At 42.6% G+C, this 23,596-nt stretch overlaps 1 protein-coding gene across 1 annotated transcript in view; it reads left to right on the plus strand.

Moving 5' to 3' along the window:
• The first annotated feature begins 3,930 nt into the window (after positions 1-3,930).
• Positions 3,931-23,596, plus strand: part of LMCD1 (LIM and cysteine rich domains 1) — a 58,477-nt gene continuing 38,811 nt past the window's right edge. Inside the window, exon 1 of the mRNA XM_090284098.1 lies at positions 3,931-4,075. Coding sequence (XP_090140224.1) covers positions 4,034-4,075 — 42 coding nt within the window. The 5' untranslated portion in view covers positions 3,931-4,033. The remainder of the gene's footprint in view (positions 4,076-23,596) is intronic.

Genomic DNA, 23,596 nt, shown 5'->3' on the forward strand with positions numbered 1-23,596 from the left:
TATTGGGGATTTCCAAAAGTGTATGGCATGAAATCAAAAAATCTGGCTTCAAGGTTTTGCTTGGCCTCTTTCTAGCTTTGTGACTTTGGGCAAATGGCTGTCCTTTCCAGCAAAGTGTTTGTAACACAGAGTAGATCAAACACTCAGCTATGGGTTCCCAGCCTCTTGGTCTCACCATCTGATAATGAGGGGTTGGGTGTCCTTGCTGGATGTTAAATAGTAAATCAGATACTGCCACACCCCTGCTTAAAACTCTATAATTTCTCTGTCCAGTATGGCAGCCGCTGGCTACATGTAGCTATTGAGCATTTGCAATGCAGCTGATCTCAACTGAGATGTCCTATAAATACAAGACACGCCAAATTTCAAAGGTGTAGCATGAAAGAATGTAAAATATCTCAGTAACTTTTTATGTCAATCACAGGTGACAATGACAATATTCTGGATACATAAAATATAAATAGTTCACCTGTTTATTTTCACTTTTTTTAATGTGGCTATGAGAAACTGTAAAATTACACACATGGCATATATTATGTCTCAGTTGGAAAACAAGGATCGATAGCTTCTCACTCTTGTCAGATGAAAATTTAAACCCCCTTAGTGCGACTTCTGGGCCCAACACAATCTAATTCCTGACTACCTCTGTCAGGTCCTCTCCTGTACTCTCCCTGTCCCTCATTACCCTCCAGCCACACTGACCTTATTATGATCCCTCTGACATAGCAAGCTCATGTCCACCTTAGGGTCCTTGTACGCATGGCTCCAACCTTCTGGAATGTTCTTTCCATGGTGGCTCTCCTCATAGCTGACTCATTCTCCTTCTTCAGATCTCAGCTCACATGTCACCTCCCTCCGCAGGCTTTCCTGGGCCACCTGATCTGAAGGAATGCACATCCAGTGAACCCCTTCTCCATTTGTTTCCTCCAAGGCACTCTTTGCCATGCTTAGTTGCCTTATCCAATTATCTGTTTACCTGCTTAGTGACTGTTTCCACCCACTAGAATAGAAGCTGTGAGAGGGCAGGAATCTTTCCTATCTTATTCACTGTCTTGAATCTACAGCTGAGGGCCTAACCCATTGTAGTTCTCAGCTCAGTGTTTGTTGAATGAATGCATGAATGAATGGTGAAAAGAGCATGAGTCCAAAATCCCAGTTAGGACAAACCCAGTGATAATGATGAGGACAGCACCACCGTCTCACTCCAGGTGCCTACTCTGTTACCAGTAATCAATCCTTAACAGTCATTCTAGAAGGCAGTGGAGTGTGATTGAAAGGCCACAGTCTGGAGTTAGAAGCTCTGAGTTGAAATTTCTGTTCTGCCACTTACCAGCTCTGTGACCTTGGAGAGAGTCCTTGACTGTCCCCAGTCTCTGTTTTTTTCTCAGAGTGATTATCTCGAAGTTCAAGTAATGGAGAGCTTTGTCAACCAGAGAGCCCCAGTGACATTTATTAGACCAAGATGTTCTCGAAGGGGAGAGATTCTTTCATTTGCCTGTGTGTCCCCAGCACATAGCACAGAGTTTGGCTAAAGGCAGGTGCCAAAAACTACTTGATGGGTGAATGAAGCTTCTAATGAGCCCCAGCACCACGAATTAATGAACCCTGGAGAAGACAGATCTGTCTAGTGTTCCAGCCTGGAAAAGATACCCTGTTTTTTTCCCAAAGAGAAGCAAATGGACCTCAGAGTTGGAGTGAGCCTGGGGTATAATGGCCACATTGTCTCCATTTTCCAGAACAATCCCAAATTATAGTAGTCTGTCCAGGTATCCAGTCAAGTTTAAAGTGTCAGAGTCAGCATCCTCAGCTGGGGAGAGAGCAAGCTCTAGCAGGGAGCGGGATCACCTGTCTGCCACAACAGGCTCTTTTACAAGAAGAAGAGATCAGGCCACTCCAAGCAGTAGCTCCTGACTCTCACACTGAGAAACGGTCATAATATCTGCCTCCTTAATTGAAACTGAGGCCAACGGTAGAAATAAGGAGAGGGGAACGGAGTCTTGTTTTTGGAGCTAACAGTGTTAAAGTTAACAAATTTAGAATTATCCCATGGAACAATGATTTCTCAAGATGGGGCATGAAGGTGCCTGGGAAGGGAGTGGGAAATGACTTCACTGGAAAGGCTTCTGCCTAGCTTGCAAGGGATAAAGCTTGCCTTTGTTATTCTCCTGGCTGCTGTTCCCACACCTCTGAAATATAAAGGCTTTGGGCATGGCATCCCAGCACAGCACTATTGTTCCAAGGATTTGCTACAAAAACGGCTGCTCAGGTGGAAACCTCTCTCAGGCCAGGCTTCTTTTGGCTACGGATTATTGTGCACACTGGTTTAACATGCAGCCCACCTTGGAAGCCTGGACAAACCAGACCAGGTGTAGCATTGCACTGTCTCTCCCTAGTCTCACCTTGCCTGCTCCCTGATGATTAAAAGGCTGAACCTCTGTTCACTCCACAAATGAGTTCTGAACGTTTGTCATGTGCTGGCATTGGGGCTAGAGCTGGGGAGCAAGCAAGACAAATCTCAATGAGAGCAGAAATCCACAAAAGAAGAAAAAGGCCATCCCTTGTCTTGGAAAAAGGGAGTCACAATCAGAAGAAAGCCCTTTCCAGGAATGTGAAAAAGGAATCCCAATTTGGGATCGTTGGTTGGGACCTGGGATTACTGGAGATGATGGTGTGTTAAGAACCAAACGGATGGGGCTTTAAGGAGGAAAATGCCTCCAATAAGAAAGTCCAAGAATGTGACCTGCAGCTCTCCCTGTCTCCCGAAATCAGTCCCCTGCCACCTGGTTTTATTTTAGAGCCCTGGTTTCTGGCAGGTGGCACTACCAATGCGGGTTACAGGTCAACCAACACCCACATGACAGCAGTTTTCTCTCCAGGGTGAAAAGGGGCTTGTGTTTAGACCTCTGTCCTGGCGGGGAAGATGCCTCTGGAAACCCAGGTCTGTGGAATTGGCTCAATAGAGGAATGTGGATTTATAGGCAGACAACATGGCCTACCCAGGGCCCTCCCAGGAGTTAAGTTAGACGCTGTGGCACAAATTTCCTAGATTATGGTGTATAATCCTGCACCCCTTCTCCCCAGGTGAGTTCTCACGCGCTGTCGCTGTCTCCGGGTAAAGCCTTGCTGAAGAGTTCAACCTGAGACCCGTTACCCGCTCTGATCATATTTCTTCATCTGTCAAGTGGGAGTGGTCGTCTTCATGTAATAATGAGGTGACGGCAAGGACACAGGAAGAAAACATGCCGATGGGAGTGCAGATGTACATCTTGGCATATATAAAATCAGTAAAGTCTTTGCTGAATCAGGAGGATTTACACCAGAGAAAGGTAGGAGCAGATTAATACTTTACAAGCATTACGTTAAAAAATTAATAACTCGCTGGACTCACTTCCTCACTGGTGATTGGAGAATTTGCCCAGGTTTGGGAAAAGTTAGCCAGCCCAGGCAATGCCGCTGCATACCACCTGCCTCCGCCTCTGCTCGCACCCCTCCCACAACAAGGCAGAAAGGGTGGGAGGGGAACACAGCTCAGCCTTTATTTTGGGACCCATCTCACTAAAAATACCTCCGCCTTCCTGTTTGATCAGTCTCCCTTTTGACCTGAATGAATCGCGGAGGCCAGCGGCCCGCCCCACCCTCTGCCCGTTGTCCTTTAAAGGAGAAGGGCGTGGGGACGGATTCCTGCCGCTTCAGGGACAGATGTGAGCCGCCTGGGCAGGCAGGGGCCGCCGCTCTGACGTCAGGGCAGCACTCGCCAGTCCGACTGTAGCCTCCGGCTCGGCCCCGGCCGCCCAAAGGGGGGGGGGGAAGCCGCGCGCTGGGATTGGCTGGACGAGTGCGAGCACCCGCGCTGATTGGCTGGCGAGGTTTTAGAGGGAGCCCCGCTCTCCAATTAAAGGGCCCGCCAAGCCCCGCTGCGCGCAGAGCTCCTCCTGGGCCCGAGAACTTGGCCATTCAGCCGCCGCTGTCCCAGCTGAGAGCCCTCGCGCCTCTGCCTGAGAAGCCAGGCGCTGTTTCTCCAGCCCGTGAGAAGATGGCAAAGGTGGCCAAGGACCTCAACCCAGGAGTTCAGAAGGTGAGCTGCGATATATCTGTACTTACCCAGGCACTTTCTTTTCCCCGTTTCCCTCTCCCATGTGTTTGTGGAGACTAAACTAGAAGTGAGAAGGAAACTCATTAAATTCCAAGATTTCACAGAAAACCAAATAGTTGGGAATACTTGTTTAAACTAATAGACAACCCTCCCCCCACCCCCACCCCCAAAAAAACGGCCTTGTGTCAAGTATTTGCAATGGATCTTAGTTCTTTTTCTTTGGTGATGCTAATTAAAATTTAAGTAAGGTAAAACATTGTTTTTATACGGTAATCCAATGGTCTTTGGGGGGTGGGGACCCTTCCTTCCCCTCCCCCTTCCCCCTCCAGCCGTTGAGGTGAAGGTTGGGGGCAGCGGGAGTGGCGTGTACTATTTACTCACAAGGAATCCCCACTTTTGCCCTTACCTTAGAGTTTTGTGTTTTTCATACACACGTTTCTTGAGTTGGTGATGTTGGCAATGGCAGCAGTTCCAGAGCACGGGAACTAATTTCTGTCTCCAGGGTCTGCACGTTTCCCTTTCAAGAAGTGCTGGCCAGGAGCCCAGAGGGTCAGGGGTGAATTGCTGCAGGGGGGGGGGCCTGCAGCTGCTCCTGTAGCTCCAGCACCCACCGGTTACTTACCTGAATGCAGCTGGGAGAGGGCACAGGCTTTCAGGACCAGAGCTGGAAGGGAACAGACACAGCCGAGGCTGATGGAGAAACTGAGGCTCAGAGTCAGAGAGAGTTGGTTCCCGCAGGCAGCAGAGCGAAGGGGAGCCTTAACATTGAAACCATGGCCCTGCCACTTCTTAGCTGCACCATATTGACCAAGTCACTTTTCTGAGCCCCACTTTCCCTGTTTGCAATGCTGGAATGATAGTCCCCACCTCCCTCCCAGCAGCAGTAACAGTAATAGTACACTGTGGGTTAATCTCCCAAAGCAGTTTCTTCCCGCCCCCCCCCCTTTTAAAAGACCTAAGGCTTTATTGAGGGATTCATGGATCAGGGTGGCATCCTGTGTACTAAAAAGAGAGGTGCTCCAAGAAGTTCCAAACCAGTTATTTTTAAACTCTGATTTCAGGGGGCTTGGTCTTGCAAGGCAAAGTCCTCCTTTGACATCTACCGCTACCTGTGGGGTAGAACAACAAGAGAGAAAAAAAAAGAAACTATGTCAGAATCAAAATAAAAATGCAAGCCAGCCACTTAGCGGCGCAGCATTCATGCATCTGATTTATAACTGCACCACTGCAGAGCTGACCCGTGCCAGACTCCCACAGAGCCCAGCGGATCCATCTGAATGCGCACACCCAGTCAGGCTTCATCAGGGCATTTCTCTGGAATGTACCATGCCCCCTTGCATTTGCCAGACTATTTGCAGAATCAAGTCATTTCTCCTTCTATGGAATTCTCATAGCACTTTAGACCATCATAAGATACCTATTAATTTCTACCTAGTAGTGAGTCAGGCATGCACTGCTCTTATTTCTCTACACATCTTTCTAAACTCCTTAAGGGTAAACCTTTCTTGCTCCTCTCTGTGCCAGCAAAGCATTTCATACACATCAAGACTCAGTAAACCACCAGTGAACCTTTGAATATCCGTTCAGCTGAGACCAGAATTTTTGCGCACAGTACATTTTGTGCATTGTTTTTTAACTTGTAGCTCCAGGTGTTTGTGTCTGAACTGCCTCCCCAAATTCATTTGGAGTAACAGAGTTCAGAGCTCAATAGGCAGAGTCCTGCTGTCCTCTGGAAAGTCAGGTGATTTTGGTGGTTTTAGCACAAGCTGTCTCATGTTAGTGTATAACATGAGACTAAGGTGCACGGAACTACCACCCCCTCTGAAAATCAAGACTACACTTGGAGGAAGCCTTGTTTTGTGTTTTGCTTTTATAACTTGATTTATTTTTTTCATTAAAGTACAGTTGACATACAATGTATTAGTTTCACATATACGGCATTCAAAGGGCGGGGCAAAAGAAGGTTTATAGTTTTTCATATGGAAAACAATACAATAATTAATAAATAATAATACAAGAAAAAAGTGTCTCACATACTCACAAATGTAAACCTACTCTTGCCCCCTCTTGCATATACCTTATATGATCTTCATGATAAGTCTAGTAACCATCTGTCACTGTACAAAGTTCTGATGATATTTTTAATGATATTTCCTTGTCTTGTTTTTATTTTTCTTTGCATAGGAGATTATGATTATCTAGGTTAGAGGTGGAACATGTTCTCCTTCTTGTCCCCTCTGGTGCCAACTTTCTCAGCCTGCAAAGGGTTTATTTTTCATTTAGATCCAATTACAGGCTTAGAGAAAGAATGTGGTGGGTAGAGATGAAAGGGCAGATATTTTTTACCTCTTGGGACTGTGACAATCAGTAGGAAGATCACCACTTTGTAGCTTAACCAATGTCTTCAATTCAAAAAGTCAAGGGAAAGGAGTAGAAGCTGTCCTTGCTGAGCATTGCAGCAATGATTAAACATTGTGTCATATCAACAGCATACTGAAAAGCTTTTATTGCATATTTACTTTTTAAATCTGCAACAGTGGGGGTTTTTATAACATTTGGCTTCAGGGTGCATAATCACACTTAGGCAGTTCAAACCAATTTCATAGACCCTTAGAGCTGCAAGGGACCTATTTACAAAATGAGAAATGGTTTTAAATGGCATACAAGCTGTCTCCACTGCCTTGGCCTGGAGGGGAGGGGATGCAGGGAATCCCCAACAGCTGGAATGTCATAAAAAGGTCTTCAAGATAGAACACAAAGTAGTCTTAGAGGTCACTAACCAATCCCAGACTGATTGAGAGACTCCCCATGGGTCACAAACATAGTAACAGAGCTTAGAAACAGTTCCCTACCTTCTCTCATCTATGCTAATTTAAATGCGCCCATTGGATGGCTGCTTTTGAGTTACTTGTTTTTCTACTGGAAAAGAGGTTTTGTAGCACAGAAAATCCCTGAAAATGATGAAATAGCCAACATTTCTTGGTAACAAAGGGCCTTGAAGGAGGCCAAATGCCATTTCTCTTGGTGGAATCAACCATTATTGTGGATTTATTCTTCTGTTGTTTATTAAGTGTATTTAAGAATTTCGTGTACTAGTATTTTTGCAATCAGTCTGGGTTCAAATTCCAGCTCTACCACTTACTACCTGTATGCTCTTGGGCAAGCTAATTAATTTCTGAGTCTGTATCCTCATCTGAAAATTGGGGAGACAGTAGCAGCATCTACCTCTCAAGATGACTGTGATTATTAAATGAGATGATATATATAAGGGGGCTCAGCACATGAACTCTCAAATAGTTAGCCATTATTATTGTTTGTGGTGGTTTATTTCCATGGGTGTGTGAATGCTGAAAGGAGTCTTTTGGTGAATGAAGGACACACTTTTCTTTATAACTGTCTAGAGCAACTAATTTTCATTCAGTATAACTAAAGCCCACTGCTCAGCCAGGACAAGAACCAAAGATCTTGTCTTTATTCTAGCCCAACAGATACAAAATGTGCTTACACCGAACAGAGATTGCCAATCAAGAAGCATTTCACTCTGGAGTCATAGAACTGTAGGCCTGGAAAGGGACATGGAACTCTTCACTTGTGAGATAAGCAAACTGAGGTCCAGAGGGGTTAAGCTCCTTATCTGAGATTGCTGAGAAGGTGTGCTGAAGCCTGTTAGGCTGTGCAAGAATACAGACCCCTTGGCTGCCAGGAACTTGCCTGAATTCGGAAAGGACTAGAACAAAGAGATCTAAGAACATGTTCCCTGCTGACTGAGCATGTGCCAATGGACTGGCTCCAAAGGGTTCTATTTTTCACCCCTCAGCACAATGTCAGAGGAGCATTTAATGATGGTTCTTCTAAGTGCATTGCCAGGTTCAGCTGGGCGTCTCCCTCCACCCTGTCCACATTACATCCCTCTTGACTTTCCTGTCCTTCAGCTCTCTCCTCCGTGCTATACTCAGCCCTTCCTGCTTTCACCTCCAGTTCCTGCAGCGAGCAGAACTGCTGGCATGTCGCCTGGGCAAGCCGATCCAACATAAACAGGGCTCCTCAAGAATTGTCGTTGGCTCCCTCAATCTTAAAAATATATTAAGCTGTCACTTAAAGACTTTAATAGCCAAGGCATTGGAGACATGCCCATAGGTGTATAAGCAACTTGGCCCAAAAGAGAGCCTTATTTAAAAAAGGAAGGAAGGAAGGAAAGGAGGGAGGGAGGGAGGAAGAAAAGGAAGAAAGAAAAGGAAAGAAATAAATAAGAGACCTTCTTAAATGATGTCCAAAAACAGATTCTGAAGCCGTTACTTTGTAAATTGCAGGTGCTTTTCATATTGTGCGTACATATCTGAATATATGGGACTGGGGGCTGATGACTGGCTTTCACCTGTGGTGATGGGAGGCAGGGAAAGGCCTCGTCACAGAACATCTCTAATTTTCATCTAAGCCATCTCAGCTCCAAGACCTTCTCCTTGCCCAGGGCTTACAACAGTTCTACAAGTAGGACAGTGAAAAAATGACTTTGCTCTTCCCCTCCAAAGATCCTACAGTGTAATCTCTCCACATTAACTGACCAAAGGTGACAAGGAAGAAAAAGAATAGGCTGGATTCAGCCAAGGTTGGGGACCAGGAAGGAAGGACAGATACACAGGCCCTCATGTGTGTCTTTCTTTCCACCCCTACTCCATCCACTTCTGGTGAGGATAAGGTAAGGAACAGAGAAGTGAGGGAATAATTCCTCCTGTAAGCCACTAGGGTCAAATTTAGAAGAGGTGTCTGATTTGACTTTACAAAGGAGAGTCTTTCTTTCCAACTTGCATATTCAAAATAATGTGTCTAAAATAAAGTAAAAATGTATTGTGTTATTTAAGTACAGACCTTGGGAGTTCTTTTATCTCTAGTGTCCATCCAACATTGTTTAAATATTTATTCTAAGAGAAGTTTTCTGGCAAGGGGTTAAGTCATTATAATAACTGCAGGCATTTATGCACTGGATGACTTTGGACAGGTCACTTTTCCTAGGAAGTGGCAGACCCTAGATGAGACTTCCGAGTACACTGACCTTTCTTGTACACCAAGCTCTCTCCCAAATAACATATGATGATGGAAAAATAGGCCTAAAACTCTGTTTCACTGGAAGCAGAATTGTGGAACAGCATTTCAGGACACTCAGAAGAAGAGACAGCTGTGGCTTTATAAGTGCCTTTGTCTGGAAATATCCCTCCCCCCTTTTATTTGGCTGGCAGCTGCCGTGATCTCACTAGATGCAGGGCCAGTCACTTCTACAGGAGTCTCTCAAGATCGTGACATTTCCTTAACTCCACATGGAACATTTGGTGTCCTGAACCGATCATGGAGCTTCGCACATATCAATGGTACAGATCGATAGAAGCTCAAGAAATATTTTTTGTAAAACTTTTATGGAAAGAGTTAAACAAGAAGTTGGGTCTCATATGTGCCCCTGTGAGACTTGTTTAGTGGCTGAAACTTATATTTGGTATCTTAGTCCAAATATCTGATGTATAATATAAATTCAGTTGTTTCCACAAAAACAGAAACAATAATGCAATTACAAAGCCTTGTAAAACTCCCAGATCAAATTTTTGACTCATTGTCTGCTCTTTTTTATATGAGAAGCAAACCATTTTACATTTTTTTCTCAGAAGGGACGTATTTGGCCTTACTCTTACTGTTCATCTGGGCTCTTGTCCCCCAAGTATTCTGTAGGAAGACTGCTTCATCTGTTCTCTGTTAGGACAGACAGGTTTGAGGAAAGACAAAAGACAGGAAGGAAAGGCATCTCCTGAATGCACATAGGGTGCTTGACATTGTCTCTCATTTCATCTCATATAGTTTTAAGGACTAACATGCAAAAATATTAATGTCCTTTTTACACATGAGTAAATTAAGGCTAAGGGTTTAAATGATTTGCCTAAGATCATATGATGATCTAGGTGAGGAACACAAACCCAGTTTTCTCTGATTCCAAAACTTAAGCTCTTTCCACTACAAGAAAAAACAAGAAGGCTTTCATCAGAAGCAGAAGTTTTGTAGAGAGGGGCTCTGATGATTATTATGAGCTTCACAGAGATCAAGGTTTTCCTACACAGTGAGCGTCTGAGTCAGGACTCACCCAGCATTTGCTAAATGTTACTAGGCATCTGTACCTCTGTGGTATTTCTTGGTCACCACCAGATGTGTACTGTCACCCACCAGGTCAAAGCCGTTTCCCAGGTATAGATAGAGCAAGGGCTTTCTAGATTTCACCTGGTTCCTGGTTTTCTAGAAGACTGGGAGAATTCTCTAGGGAGGTGGTCTAGGCTGGTAGAGAGGCAACCTAAGGAATCATACAGTATTATCCTGAAATCACTGAAGAAGGGGTAGCACTTGACAAAAAGGAAAAAAAAAAAAAAAAAAAAATCCTAGAGATCTCAGGCCCAGAGCTTCCAGGAAATTCTAGCCTGGGGATAAATTTGTGTATCCATCCCTGGTCAGGCTGACTCATGGTCTACCCAATAGCATGTGAATCAGGACCAAGCAAAACATGGCCCAAGCCACTACCAGGACATGCTTTAAAAGGAAATAAGATCACTGACGGGGCAGGAACCAAAGGCTCCATTTGGCAACTCATTCTTGCAGGACAAAGGAGCACCAGGTTTCAGCACATGGTGGCTGTTTCAAATCCACATGATTTCTTTATGGATTGTTTTTCTTTTCCTCCTGTTTTAAAACATTGGCTTCTTTGTAAAATCAGTCGTTGTAGAAAATGCAAATGAATCATTATATAAAAGAGCTGAGAAGACTCTACTGATCTGCTTGGTCAGTCTCTTAATGTTGCAGATGGGACATGGGGGTGAAATGGTGTATCGAAAATTTACATTTGACATAGCTGAGAGGTGCACTGACCCACAGCATCTCTGATGAATGAAGGAGAAACGGGCATTCTATATTCTGTCACTTCCATGCTCAGAATACTCTGACGTCACGTCCACTTTATACCCTCAAATTTCAGAAGGTCAAGTGAATGTTTTCTCTATGAACTTAGCTTTGGCCACAGGCTGAGAGGCCATTTTGAGGAGCAGTTAATCACATGACCTTTACAAGTAGGGACACCTAGATGTGACTCGTGTTCTGCTATTTTCTAGGTCTGCAACCTTTCCAAGTCACTTTTTCTTTCTGGGCCTCAGGTTCCTCATTTGAGAAAGAAGAGTTAATAATAGCTCTATATTTAAACAATAATTAATGAGATAAAGCATGTAAAGTGCCTAGGTGCATAGAAAGTCCTCAAAAACTATTTCCTCCTGTTGTTATTGGAATCCCCCTCATCAACCAGAGCAGAAATCTCATAGATAGTTAAGTGCTGAAACTTGGAAGACCAAGTCCAGCTTACTACCTACGTCACATGTGGCTTCTAAGATATCAGATTGCAGGACCTTTCCTTTGTAGCTAAACTTAGACCTAGCCATAAATATACTCAGGCTTCATCATATGCAAAATCATGACAATGATAACAATTTTCCCTGAATGTCTTGTTACTACACTTCCAAGAAGTAGCCCTCCCCTTGCCTGGAGAGGCAACTAGTCATTGGCCTCAAACGTGTGATCTTACACAGGCACTTACCATCACCAAGCCTTGGACGTCTTATTTATTTATTCAGCACATACTATATGTCTTGTGCTGTGCTAAGTGCTGAATACAAGACAGTGAATAAGGAAGTTTTGGTCCTAGCCATGTTATTATGAGTCTAGTGGAATTCATTTCTCATAAAGATGAGAAAAATGCCAAATAATTCCAATGTTCTTTGATTCTTTGTGCCATCACACGCACACATGTACACACACGCGCGCACGCACACACACACACACACACACACACACACACCCTCTTTCTCCTCCTTTGCCACCATGTTCACCCTCAGATTGCCCAGCATGCACTGCACACATCTGAGCCACATCCCAACCCTGGTCATCTCTGCAGTGTAACAATAGAATGAGCATGATAATTCTTCTCCCAGTTGTTGCATTTTAAACAGAGCACTGAATGAAGAGAAATCTGAAGCAAGGAGGACTGCTTCAGTGATCACTTCAGCCTCCTTGCAGACCTGTGGTAGTAGACAAATTGTCTGTGCTCAGTCTGTCTTCAGAGGTTCTGTCCTTCATGGTGTTGATGTCAGGGGCATCAAAGGGCAGGACCATGGTGAAAGGGCTCTTGTTGACTAACACCCCATAATAAACCTGCCTTAAGAAGACAGCATCTATTTGGGCTGTATGACTAAGTGGCATTTCCAGGTACTGATTCATGAGTCTGAGCACTGAGGTGACTGACCTCCCTCATCTGTTGGCTGGAAGAGGTGAAAGGAAAGTGGATTCCAGCCCTGCCCTTAGCCCAAAGGAGAGCCACCCACCCACCTGCCATCACCTGTCCTCCCCACCCTGGCCCTGTGGTCAGTGGTGTCCTTGTGAAGACAATCTGTCTCTGATTTGGGGAGAAGTCAGCACTTGGGGCTTCTTATTTTAGAGGAAGTCTGTAAGGGATGTTTTTTGGGTTTTGTATTTTAAATCTTGTTAGCAGATAGAGGAGAGGTTAAAAATCAGGGATCTGTGGACAGAATTGAGTGTACCAAGAAATATAAATGAAGAATATTGCCTCTTTACATCCCCGGCCTCTAACTGAACTTCAGTCTTTCCTTCGATTGTGAGTGAAGACAAAAGCCCTGGCAGTTTAGCAGCCACTGTGCCTTAAAAAAAAATCAAATAAAGCAATTGCATATCACATTTACATTAGAAAAAGAGCTAGATACAGGCCCTGTGCCCTTGATACCAATGGAAAACTTGTATTTTCATAACCTATCCCAGTTGTGGCAGATGTCCAATGTACTTGTCCCCTGTTCTGAAATAGTTGCAATTAGATCCATTGGTAGAACTTGTTAATTAATTTAATAAAGACATGTATGTTACTAAATCACAGATTTGTTTTTTATATTGGTACTATTTCAGTAATATCAGTTTCCTTTGTAAGTCTATATATATATTACATGCATTTAAAATATTGTTCTGAGAAGGGATCCTTTCATGTCAGATAGTCAAAAGAATCTAACTATATTAAGACCTCTATTGAAATAAACTTTAACAGTGGTCTACATACACACACACAAATATACAGATATGCATATATGAATACACACAACTCTAGAAAATTGAGATCTGAGGTACCTGGAATAGAAAAACTGGGTTTGAATCCCAACTCTGCCACATGTTTCCTATTACCTTGGACAAGTTGTGACTTAGCTCTGAGCCTCAGTTTCTTCATCAATAAAATGGGCCTACAAGTTGTTTTCCTCACAATAGTAATCTATTAAGTTCTTAACACAGTGCATGATAAATGATGAATGTGTTAAACGTGAGTTATTTATCACTATTAAAAGAACTAAGAGTAGAGTAGTAAGGAGAATAAAAATATTTTGATGAAACTTATTCCTACCTCTGATTTGCCCAACTTTAAAATTTTATTTTGTGTAAACAGATATTATGCAATTATAATATGCCAGGGAGTGAGCTGGGAAGTAGAGAAGTAAAAAGAAAGGAATCCTGGAGGCTGATATTTCCAGAAAAGGAACAGCCAATTCAGCCATCGAAGATTACATCAGTTGCCTAAAGACCTTGATCAGAGGTATGAACATGGGACTCAATGAGATCAAGGGAGGAAGTACTTAACCTTACCTGGCGAGGTCAGGGAAGACTGGCCAAAGAGGCAACATTTGAGCCAAGTGTTGAAAGACAAGGATGAATGAGCTATTAGGATCAGGTGACAGTCCAGTTTTATGCCTTCCAAGTCTGACACCCATGTGTGCCATCCTATTTAACTTCTAACTTGGGGAATATCATCCATCTTACACTGTGGAGAAGTACATCCTTCTATATCAATCCATGAAGCACATCTGTTATTTTCTCATCCAAGAACTTGTTCCTCTTGCCTCGCAACCAGAACCCTTTGGGGTGGGAGGATGGCAGGGCCTGCCAAACTATCCTGCAGAAAGCTGCTTCCAGCAGTGGCTTGAGACTCTCCTAAGCCCAGCAGTGGAGTGCCAGCAAACCCAGCCCCTCTGAGTTTGAATTTTTTGCAGGAAGATGTAGATTCATGTCGTGACAGAAAAAAATAAAAGATAACCGAGGATGGACAATAAATATGGAAAGCAAGGAACAAAAAGCTGCACACACACCCTAGATTCAGCTCACTGCATGTTTGAAAACATGAAAACATTTCAGGCACCTTCACCTGTAAACTCTGATGCCATTTAAATGATTATTAGAGGAACAGATATCCCAAGTATGACTCCTCAAGTGAACTATGAGGAAGAAAATCAGTCTTTGAAATAGGGGGACTTGATTGACAAGATCCAGAATCTTACAGCAAAACCATTCCTTTTGCACCATTCTGATTTCTGGTTTCTGACTTGGTCTGTAAATGTGGGTACCTCCTTGCCCTGTGTTAGAGGATATGATGCATCAAAATTAAAAACACATGGTTTGGATATCGAAATGCCGCTGGAATGATGGTTCTTGATTTTCGTCAGTTGCATATAGTGCATTAAACAGAGAAAAAAAAGGCTCCAGATGATTCCCTGCCAATTAACTGGGAAAATGAAGTTATAGGGATCATCCTTGTTTTCAAAGACCTGAAGAAGAGGCAAGTTTGGGTGAAAAATCTGTGTTTCCTCATGTCTGTCCTCCTCCACCGCCAACTGGCCCACACAGCCTGTGGGGAGAACATGGCTGTAAGATCCATGCTAATTAGGACATCTACTGTTACCTGCTCTACACCTTTCCTTGGGCCCAGCCCTGACTGGGACCATCACAAGGGACATAATATATAGCTATCTGAATAATTCTTGTACTGTATATCTCAGCAATCAGAATTTATTTTTAAGCAGCGGAATGGGCCTTAGAGATTCTGTAGGTCAACTTCCTTGTTTAACAGACAAGGAGATACATCTGGCAGGTTAGGTGACTCACTCAAGGTCACAGAGCTTGTTAGTAGAAGAACAAGGATGAGAGTTTAGGGTGTTACAGTATTTCAAGTCCAGAAAGACTTAGAAACTATTTTTCCCCAAGTACCCCATCTAAAACCTTAAATGTGAGATGAACTGGGCAGCCTGCTGTAAGAATGCCACTGGTGAGCATTCATACCTCCTAAAGAGATCTGTTTTTTCTTAATCCCTCTAATTATTAGATAGCTCTTTCTTACTTGAGCTAAAATCTCCATCCATCTCTCTCCTCTCTCTCTCCCCCCCACCCCCAACTTCTCCCATTGGTTCTCTCTGTTTCCTTAGTTCAAGATGAAATGACCACTTTTTAAAAGCATTTTTGTTCTGGTTCACTAACCATCTCCTACATATCAGTCAGGGTCAAGGTCAGAGCATCTACTTTGGGGTTACTTCCCACCTTCTGGGAGACCTGACATGCCTTCAGGTGAGTGAGATGACTGACAGACAACCCCCAATTTTTTTTTCAGCATCAGTTTCGTGACTTGTGGCACCTCCTCCATCTAGGCAGATTGTTACCCCCTCCTCCCATTCTTAGCCAGTGGGCAAAGCCACTTCCACACCACCAAACTAACCTATTTCTTAGAAGAGAGTTTTAAAGTGGAAAATGTACCAAGAGAAGGGAATAGGAAATTTTAAAGCACTATGAGAAGTGCTCCAAACTCATGTCATAAAGACTAATGCAAAATTAGCATGTTTCACATGCAAATACCTAATTTATAAAAAGGAGGGAAGAGTAATATGAAACCAGAGAAGGCTATAAAGGAAAAACTTAAAACCTTGGAAAATAAATAAAATATCTATTAAAAGCTTTTCAAAATTACTTGCAAAGTTGTCATGACTTATTACTATATGGAATGCTAAAACAGTAAGAGAGTAATCTAAGTTTCATATTCTTGTTATTTTTCCATCTGGAGGAAATGCTCAATAAATATGAAAGCTGGTCATCAAAATTAACTTGCTTTCATTAAAAGATACCACTAAGAAAATGAAATACAATCCACAGAGGGAAAATATTCCTAATACATATGTCTGACAAAGGATTGTATCCAGAATATATAAATAACTCCTATAAATCAATAATTTTTAAAAGGCAATACAATTTTTTAAAGAACAAGTGACTTGAACAGGCATATGAAAAAGCAAGATGTCTAAATGGCTAATAAGTGTAGGAAAAGGTAACAAACATTATTACTCATCAGAGAAATACAAATTAAAAGGGTAATGAGATAGCATTCCATACCTAGTAGAATGGTAAAATTAAATAATGACAATAGCAAGTGTTGGCAAAGATGTGGAGCAACTGAAACTCATACATTGCCAGGGAGAATGTAAAATGATACAATCATTTTGGAAAACTGGTAGCTTCCAATAAATTTAAATCTATACCTACTCTATGGTCCAGCAGTTTCACTTCTAGTTATATAGCTAAGAAAAAGGCTCACTACTGTCCACAAAAACAAAAACAAAACAAAAACCTTGGACAAGAATATTTGGAGCAGCTTTATTCATAATAACCAAACACTGGAAATAATTCAAACTTCCATCAATTGCAAAACGGATAAACAAATCATTTTATATTTGTACAACAGAAAACCAACTAGTAGTAAAAAATATCTAATATTTGCAACAAGGGTAATCTTAAATATATTTGACAGAAGTCAGACACAAAAACATACATACTGTATAATTCCATTTATGTGTTCTTCAAAGCAGGCAAAACCAATCCATGGTGATATAAGTCAGAATAGTGGGTCCCTTTATAAGAAGAGGTTGTTATTGACTAGAAGAGGCATGAGAGAACTTTCTGGGGCACAGGAAGTACTCTGTCTTTCTCTGGATGGAGGTCAAAGGGGATATGCATATAATCAAGTGAATTTTTACTACACGTAAATTTTCCTTGAAACACTGTTAGAAGTAAAAAAAAAGGCAGTATTTAATAAATAACTGTAAAGTGTTATGTATGCAAACAGCAGTCAGAAATGGGGATAAGAGGCTGGGGGCCAGGTTCTTGCTGCAGCCCCGTGGAGCTATCATGTGAATGGACAGCTCTTTCCCAGGGACCTGCCCCTAAGGATTCTTTTGAATTTTTCCATTGACTTTAGTCTGGAACTAAAGTTTCTGTGTGAGGGTTACTTTTCAGCCTCATCTCTCTGTGTAACATTCTGCTTCCCCCACACTGATCTGTCACTCGTTCCCTGACCATACAATTTCTTCTTGGGTGCATTCTGAAAGGGACAAACTCCTGTCCGTTTCCCAGCTCCCTCCTCCATGGAGCCATCAGTGCCGACCAGGGTCTCTCCTCTGAACTCCTGGTGTGGATTTACTCTCCTACTAAACGGATGTTTTGTTTTCAGAATGGTCCTGGAGCATGGGCAGTCAGCCCTGCCTGATTAACTCCTGTACCATAATATCCTGCAGGTGCCTAAATTCTCCCTGAGTCAGGGACCACCCCTTATTCTCCTTTGTGTGCCCCCAGAAAGCCTGGCATACAGTAATGGCTCAACAATGTTAATGGATAGAAAAGGAAATGGAATGAAGTAAGAATATGGGAGAGAGAAGGAAAGGTATCAAAAGAAGTAAGCGCGAGTCAGTTCACCTTCCTGACAGAGACAAGGAACCCTGCAGGGACAGAAATGGGGAGAGAGAACATGAGGGCGGAGGATACAGGACAGATGTGGAATAGAGTAGGTGGGGCCATTAATCTCTTCCAGTGCTCCACACATGTTGCTTAATCTAAAACCTTCTGATTCAATGGGTCAAGATCAGAACTGGTGAGGTAGGAGTGGTGCCAGAGGAGTGGGAAGGATTTTCCTTGGTGGTGTTTAGGAAGGAACTTAAGATGAAAAGGAAATGAAAGAGAGAGGGTTGGGGAAGGCACCATTCCAAACCAGACTCTGAATTTTTAATGTCTGGTTCCAAGTATATTATCCTCCTGCAAACTTGTCTACAAAAGGATTGACTTTAGGATGGTGGATGAGCCAAACCTTTGACGTGTTTCCTTCCTTCAGACAACTAACTCGAACCTTCCTCTGAACCCAAGGCCCCCTGTTTCTGGCTGGAAGTCTCTTGAGAACAAACTCCAATGGTTTCCATGGTCTGGGGAGGTGGCTGGCTCAGATCTCTAGACAACAGCAGCCACTTCTCAGGAGAGTTGGACCTCCTGAGAGACAGGAGCCAGCGAGACGACCGAAAATTGGCTGCAGGTCGTGCAAACAACTCATAGCTCTGACCAATACCTACTTTAAGTTTCTAGTCCTTGATGAATATTTATTCCCAAATAGGGCCAGTGGAAACATTCCAGCTGTGTGGATTTTAAGAGTTTTGCCTTTCCTCAGCCACGTTGACCAAACTCAGGAAAGTGGTGGAATCATTGCCAAGTACATGCTCTTTGAAGTGCAGGAAATTCTGAAAAGGCCCTGGGCCCGTCATATTTCTTCTTATCCTGAAGACTTAGAGTTGGCACTCCCTTTTTTAAAAACACTTAATATCAACACCTCTAGGTGCTTTGTAATTTTAGCCAAGCCCTTGACACCAAGCTGACTGCGAATACTCCTTTGAAACAGTGAACGATATTCTATGCAGTTTTCTGGGGGGAAATTGCTTTGGTTGATATTTTTTCCCATCTTTAAAAGTCATAATGGTTCAGTTACTTTAATTCTGCTCTTTCTTTGTGAGTAGGGAAATAGCCCCACATTTTCTCCATAGTTTTATTAATTATTCCATACTCCCCAGAAGTAAAACACCAGAAACTTCAACCATGTTTTCTGCCCTTGATATGAGGGGCAAAAATAGAAGCCTTGCTCTTGTACTAGGCTTACTAGCTGCACTTAGGAAGCATGGGCCACAGGCAGGCATTGTTCTACATAGTTCTACACAGTTTTTTCTAATGTTTCCATCAATCTCATTTTACAGAGAAGTAAACTAAGATTCAGGAATAAGAATCAGGGACTAAATAAATTGCCATGGGGATGTAACTAGTGTGATGGATGCCGATTAAGTGTAGGAATTCCAATCCACAGCTGTACACTCTTCCCTCTGTACCTTTTCCCATCTACAGCCAACACATGTACAGAGTTCCAGAAGGATGGGCTGTGAACATGTTGGTCACAAGATGAATTTAGTTGGTACACAGACATGCATTTACAAAATGAAGGACATTAGAATTTTCTCCCTCTTCAGTTCTTCCATCCTCCAGCTTATGTCAAGGAGACAGTCTCCACCTGGTGCTAAATGTCTTCAAGACCTTGAACATTTTACCCAACTCCACGTCAAACACATGGAGAGTGTTTCTCAGGTTTAGAGCTTTTAGAAAGCACCAGTATTAGCTAGATGTTAATAGTGTTGTTTCATAGTTATTGTATTTTTATGGTTACTTTCTATTTTTTATATATTTTAGAGGTAAAGATGTTTTTTTCCGAAATAAGTTTTTTAAAGTGATTTGTTTACAGAAAAAAAGTATAAGTAATCACCCAGATGGTATTTTGAGAACAAAATTAATGGAGGAGGAACATGGAGTTCCATAAATATTTTGTATTTTATAATCCCTAACACCTAGAGCACTTCACAGTTTTCAAAGCACCTCATATGCATCATCATAGTTGATTCTCACGGCCACCCCATTAAGCTAATAGGGATTATGACCCATTTTAAAGATGAAAAAAATCAATTTTCAGACAGCAGAAATTGCTTGTTGGAGGTCACACAGGTAGTGAAAAAAGTAGCTAGGGCTCAGGTTCAACTGCTCAAGCTCCAACGTGAACAGTTTCCCCCAGCATTTTGCCAGCAAATTATTTCAAGTGCAGCCGTGGAGAAAGGGATATTCCAGAGCAATGAGCCAAGACCAGAAACACCATGGAAAGTCTGCAGAACTCAATGGCTCTCATGGATTGGCCTGGGTTTTCACAATTTCCTAGTGCTTGTATATATTCTATTTCATGGAAAGCCTGTGGTTGCTACATTCTGAGATTGTCTTAAAAATGTCTGATTTTCTCTAGTAGAGTCACCTTCCAGAAGGTTCAGAAACTGGCTGTCCATCAGGGGAACATCTCCTACCTTCTGGGGTATACCATGACAGGGATGACACAAACCAGAAACAGGCCTCTCAATGAGGAAAAGGCGGGCTCTCCCCCATCAGAAGAGCTTTCTTTCCCAGTCTACTTGCCTTGAGCAGTTGACTGACATTCAGACTGCAGGTGCATGTGACTGCATGGGCAGGCATACCATAAACATGAAAGAACCAGTGGGTTTGGGTGGCAAAGAAGGTGAGTTGGAGACCCTATTGATCTATTCATGAAGAGATTCCAAGAGCTAACGACACTCCCGGAGGTAAAGCTGAGAGCTGGAGGCAATAGTTGAAGTCATTTGAGTAGATTCATGCATGAGAGAAGAACATGTTGAGAATGAAGAGAACACAAGAGCCAGTGTTAGAACCTTGGAAGGAAGAGGGGAGCCATTGAGGGGAGCAGAGAAGGGTTGGCCAATGGGGTTAGGTGACCGCTCCCCTTCAGGGGAGGCTAGAATCCTGGAAAACAGAGGAAACCAGGGTGGTTCTTTTTCCTTCCAGCCCATCCTGCAGGCATCAGCCACAGATGTGTCAGCTTTTAATGTACCAAGAAGTGGAAAGGCAAAAATGAAAGTGTTATAAAAGAAGCTATTCAGACAGAAGTTTACTGCGAGGCATTGTTTTAGGTACTGGTGATAGAGCCATGACCTAGATACGCAGGGACCCTGCTCCCATAGACTTGTAGTCTAGCAGAAAAGAATGACATTAAGGAGTTACATCCACGATTAAATTATTACAATCATGATGGGTACTAGCAAGAAATACAAGATACAGGGTTTTCTAAGACCATACGTTAGGGGTATCTGAAAGAAGATTAGGAATTTGTTAAGTGAAGGGATAGAGGAATTTGTTCAAGCCAAGGGAACTGAACGTGGGCAGGCTCAGAGGTATATAGGAATTTGTCATTATTCCTGGGGCACATGGTTAAATGATTAATTCTAAATTTACTCTAGAGATCATTTTCTGGAAAGAAAGTTGGCTTCTGTAGTTCTGATTTTACATTTTAAATGTGTTAGATGAGCTTCAAAGGTGAGACCGTAAAAGTGAATCATTTGCAAGGTGAATAACTATGTACTGATTTCTGTTTCATAAAACTAAGCTTAGAAAAACCTGGCCTAAATATTCTTTAATGTGTTTTCATTTCTATGTGATTTTCTTATTTCAGATTTTCTTAAACACAGAGTTTAGCTATATAAAGTTGTACAACTACTGCATTATGTAGGGGTAAAATCAGGAAAAGGAGGAAATATTTGAACGTGTATTGAATGTTAGTTTTAAAAACATATGGTAGCACAAAAGAGAGAAGAGGGAAGCCATTTATAAGAAGGATACTTGTTTCAAATGGAAAAAAAAGTCTTGCTAAAGGCATTACACTAAAACAGTGTTGTTTTTTTTTAACATCAAGGCACCAATACTGGATGAAAGGGTTGTGTGTGTCTGTGTGTGTGTGCATGTGTGTGTGTGAATGCTTCCATTGTCATACCTCCTATAAGTTAACCTAAGAATTTGGGCCTGAGATTCCCAGCAGGAATCATTTGCATATGCAAAGCCTGCAGACTTTTTAATATCAGTGCTGTACATTTACATGGCACATTTCCTTTTAAGACATTAAGATTCAAACAGACCAGATTAAAAATTCTCTTAACTTGCTTTGCTAAGTTGCTCCCATTTCCAAAATTATTCCACTAAAAGTGTGTTATCTTTGGAAAGATTGGTAATACTGCAAGAAATCAGACATGCATGCATGCACCCACACACACACCAAATTATGTCCTTATAGGAAGACATCAGGCCACGAAAATCAGGAAAGTCTTTTAAAGTATGAGAGGTACAATAAGGAAGTGTTGGCTAACAGTTTTCTACTTGAGGAGTTAGTCTATTAAGAGCTGAAACCTAAGAACCATGAAGCCAATTAGATTTTAATTTCCAAGTGCAACCTGAAGTTATTAGGACTGGCAACACCAAAAGCTTGTTCTCATTTAGGAAATGGTGAGGGAGGAATAGAGAGACCCTACTCAGACTTTATTTTCTTTTATCGTGACACCACAAGCTACTTGGTAAATCTCTAGGTAAGATTTCCCAGGGAGTCTGGATAATTTCTGGCCCGTAGTAAGGCTGGTGGCTTTACTTATAGCTTCCAAAAAGCTGATAGGGTCTGTCCAAGAAAGAAAAAAAAAAAAAAAGACCATTTTCAGAGAGAAAAATGATTGCATTGGAGCCTCTGGAAACACTTGGTTCAGCAAGAAATGCCAGGACAGCTCTTGACCCGTGGGGATCCCTTTCATAGTCAAAGAAAACGCCCACCCTCTGGGAATCTGAGTGGCTTGGAAAGGTCCATAGAAAGTCTGGAGATGTGAGAGATAGCAGGACCCTCCTCCCTCTGACCATATCAGTTAAGCAGTGAATCCCTCAAATAATGGGCTGACTTTTCTAGAAACTTGGGAAGTTCTCAGAAACAGAAGAGAAAGGTTGTGAACCCTCAGCTGGTTTTGTCAGCCTGCTTTTATGCCATTCCCTGTGCACACTGGCCTGGCCAGTGGCTGCATCTCCTTTGGTCTTAAAAATCCTATCATGTCAGTCCAGCAGGGTCCCTTATACGTAAGATTTGTGGACCTGTTTTGGATACAACCACTCATAAATATCAGCTATCAGCAAGAAGCAGGCAAAGAAGAGGCTGACTTCCTTTCTGCCTCAACTCTGCCAAGAGAATGTCAAACAAAGGAGTCAGAGTCCTAGATTCTCCTTGACCCCTCACACAGATTGCATTATCTAGCCCCATCACCTCTGAAAGATAGAAGAGATATTCTGCGAATATTTCACTGCTGCTCACTTTTAGCTGAGAGAGGGAGCCCAGCCATGAAAACTATTTCCTAGTATCACTACAGCTCATCTGTCCAGATGTCCTTCATGTCAGGCCTTTCCAAGAGCTGTAAAACCCTTTAAAAATGCACTGATTTGAGTCTTGTTGCCTCTTTGACTTTTTTTTTTTTTTAATGAAAGTGCTAAAAAACAAAAAAGTGAAATTATCGAAAAGGCAGACAGAAGAGCGGAAAATAAAAGGGTGCAGATAATCCCCTGTCTTGGTTGGCGGCGTGCTCGTGTCTGCTCCGTTATGCCAAGTGATAATGGGCCGAAGGCAGACATTACCGACAGCCTCTGCTGGCTGACCAAATAATAGGAGGAACTGTGGTTGTAATAATTCATTTTTAATCAGGAGGTTTCCAGGATGCAGACAGTTACGAATGGGGTCATTGTTGGGATGGGTGAGGTTTTAGAGCCCGTCACCCCAAGGCAGGCTTTAGTGCTTACTCCTGCTGTGGCCCAGGGTCTGGCCATTCCTGCTTCTCTGGAACCAGCTGGAATCAGTGAAGCTTTGCTGACCAGAGGAGGCAGGGGAGGCAAAGGCAG

Source organism: Furipterus horrens, unplaced genomic scaffold (assembly GCF_987537825.1).
Source record: "Furipterus horrens unplaced genomic scaffold, mFurHor1.1.pri manual_scaffold_7, whole genome shotgun sequence".
Taxonomy (NCBI): Eukaryota; Metazoa; Chordata; class Mammalia; order Chiroptera; family Furipteridae; genus Furipterus; species Furipterus horrens.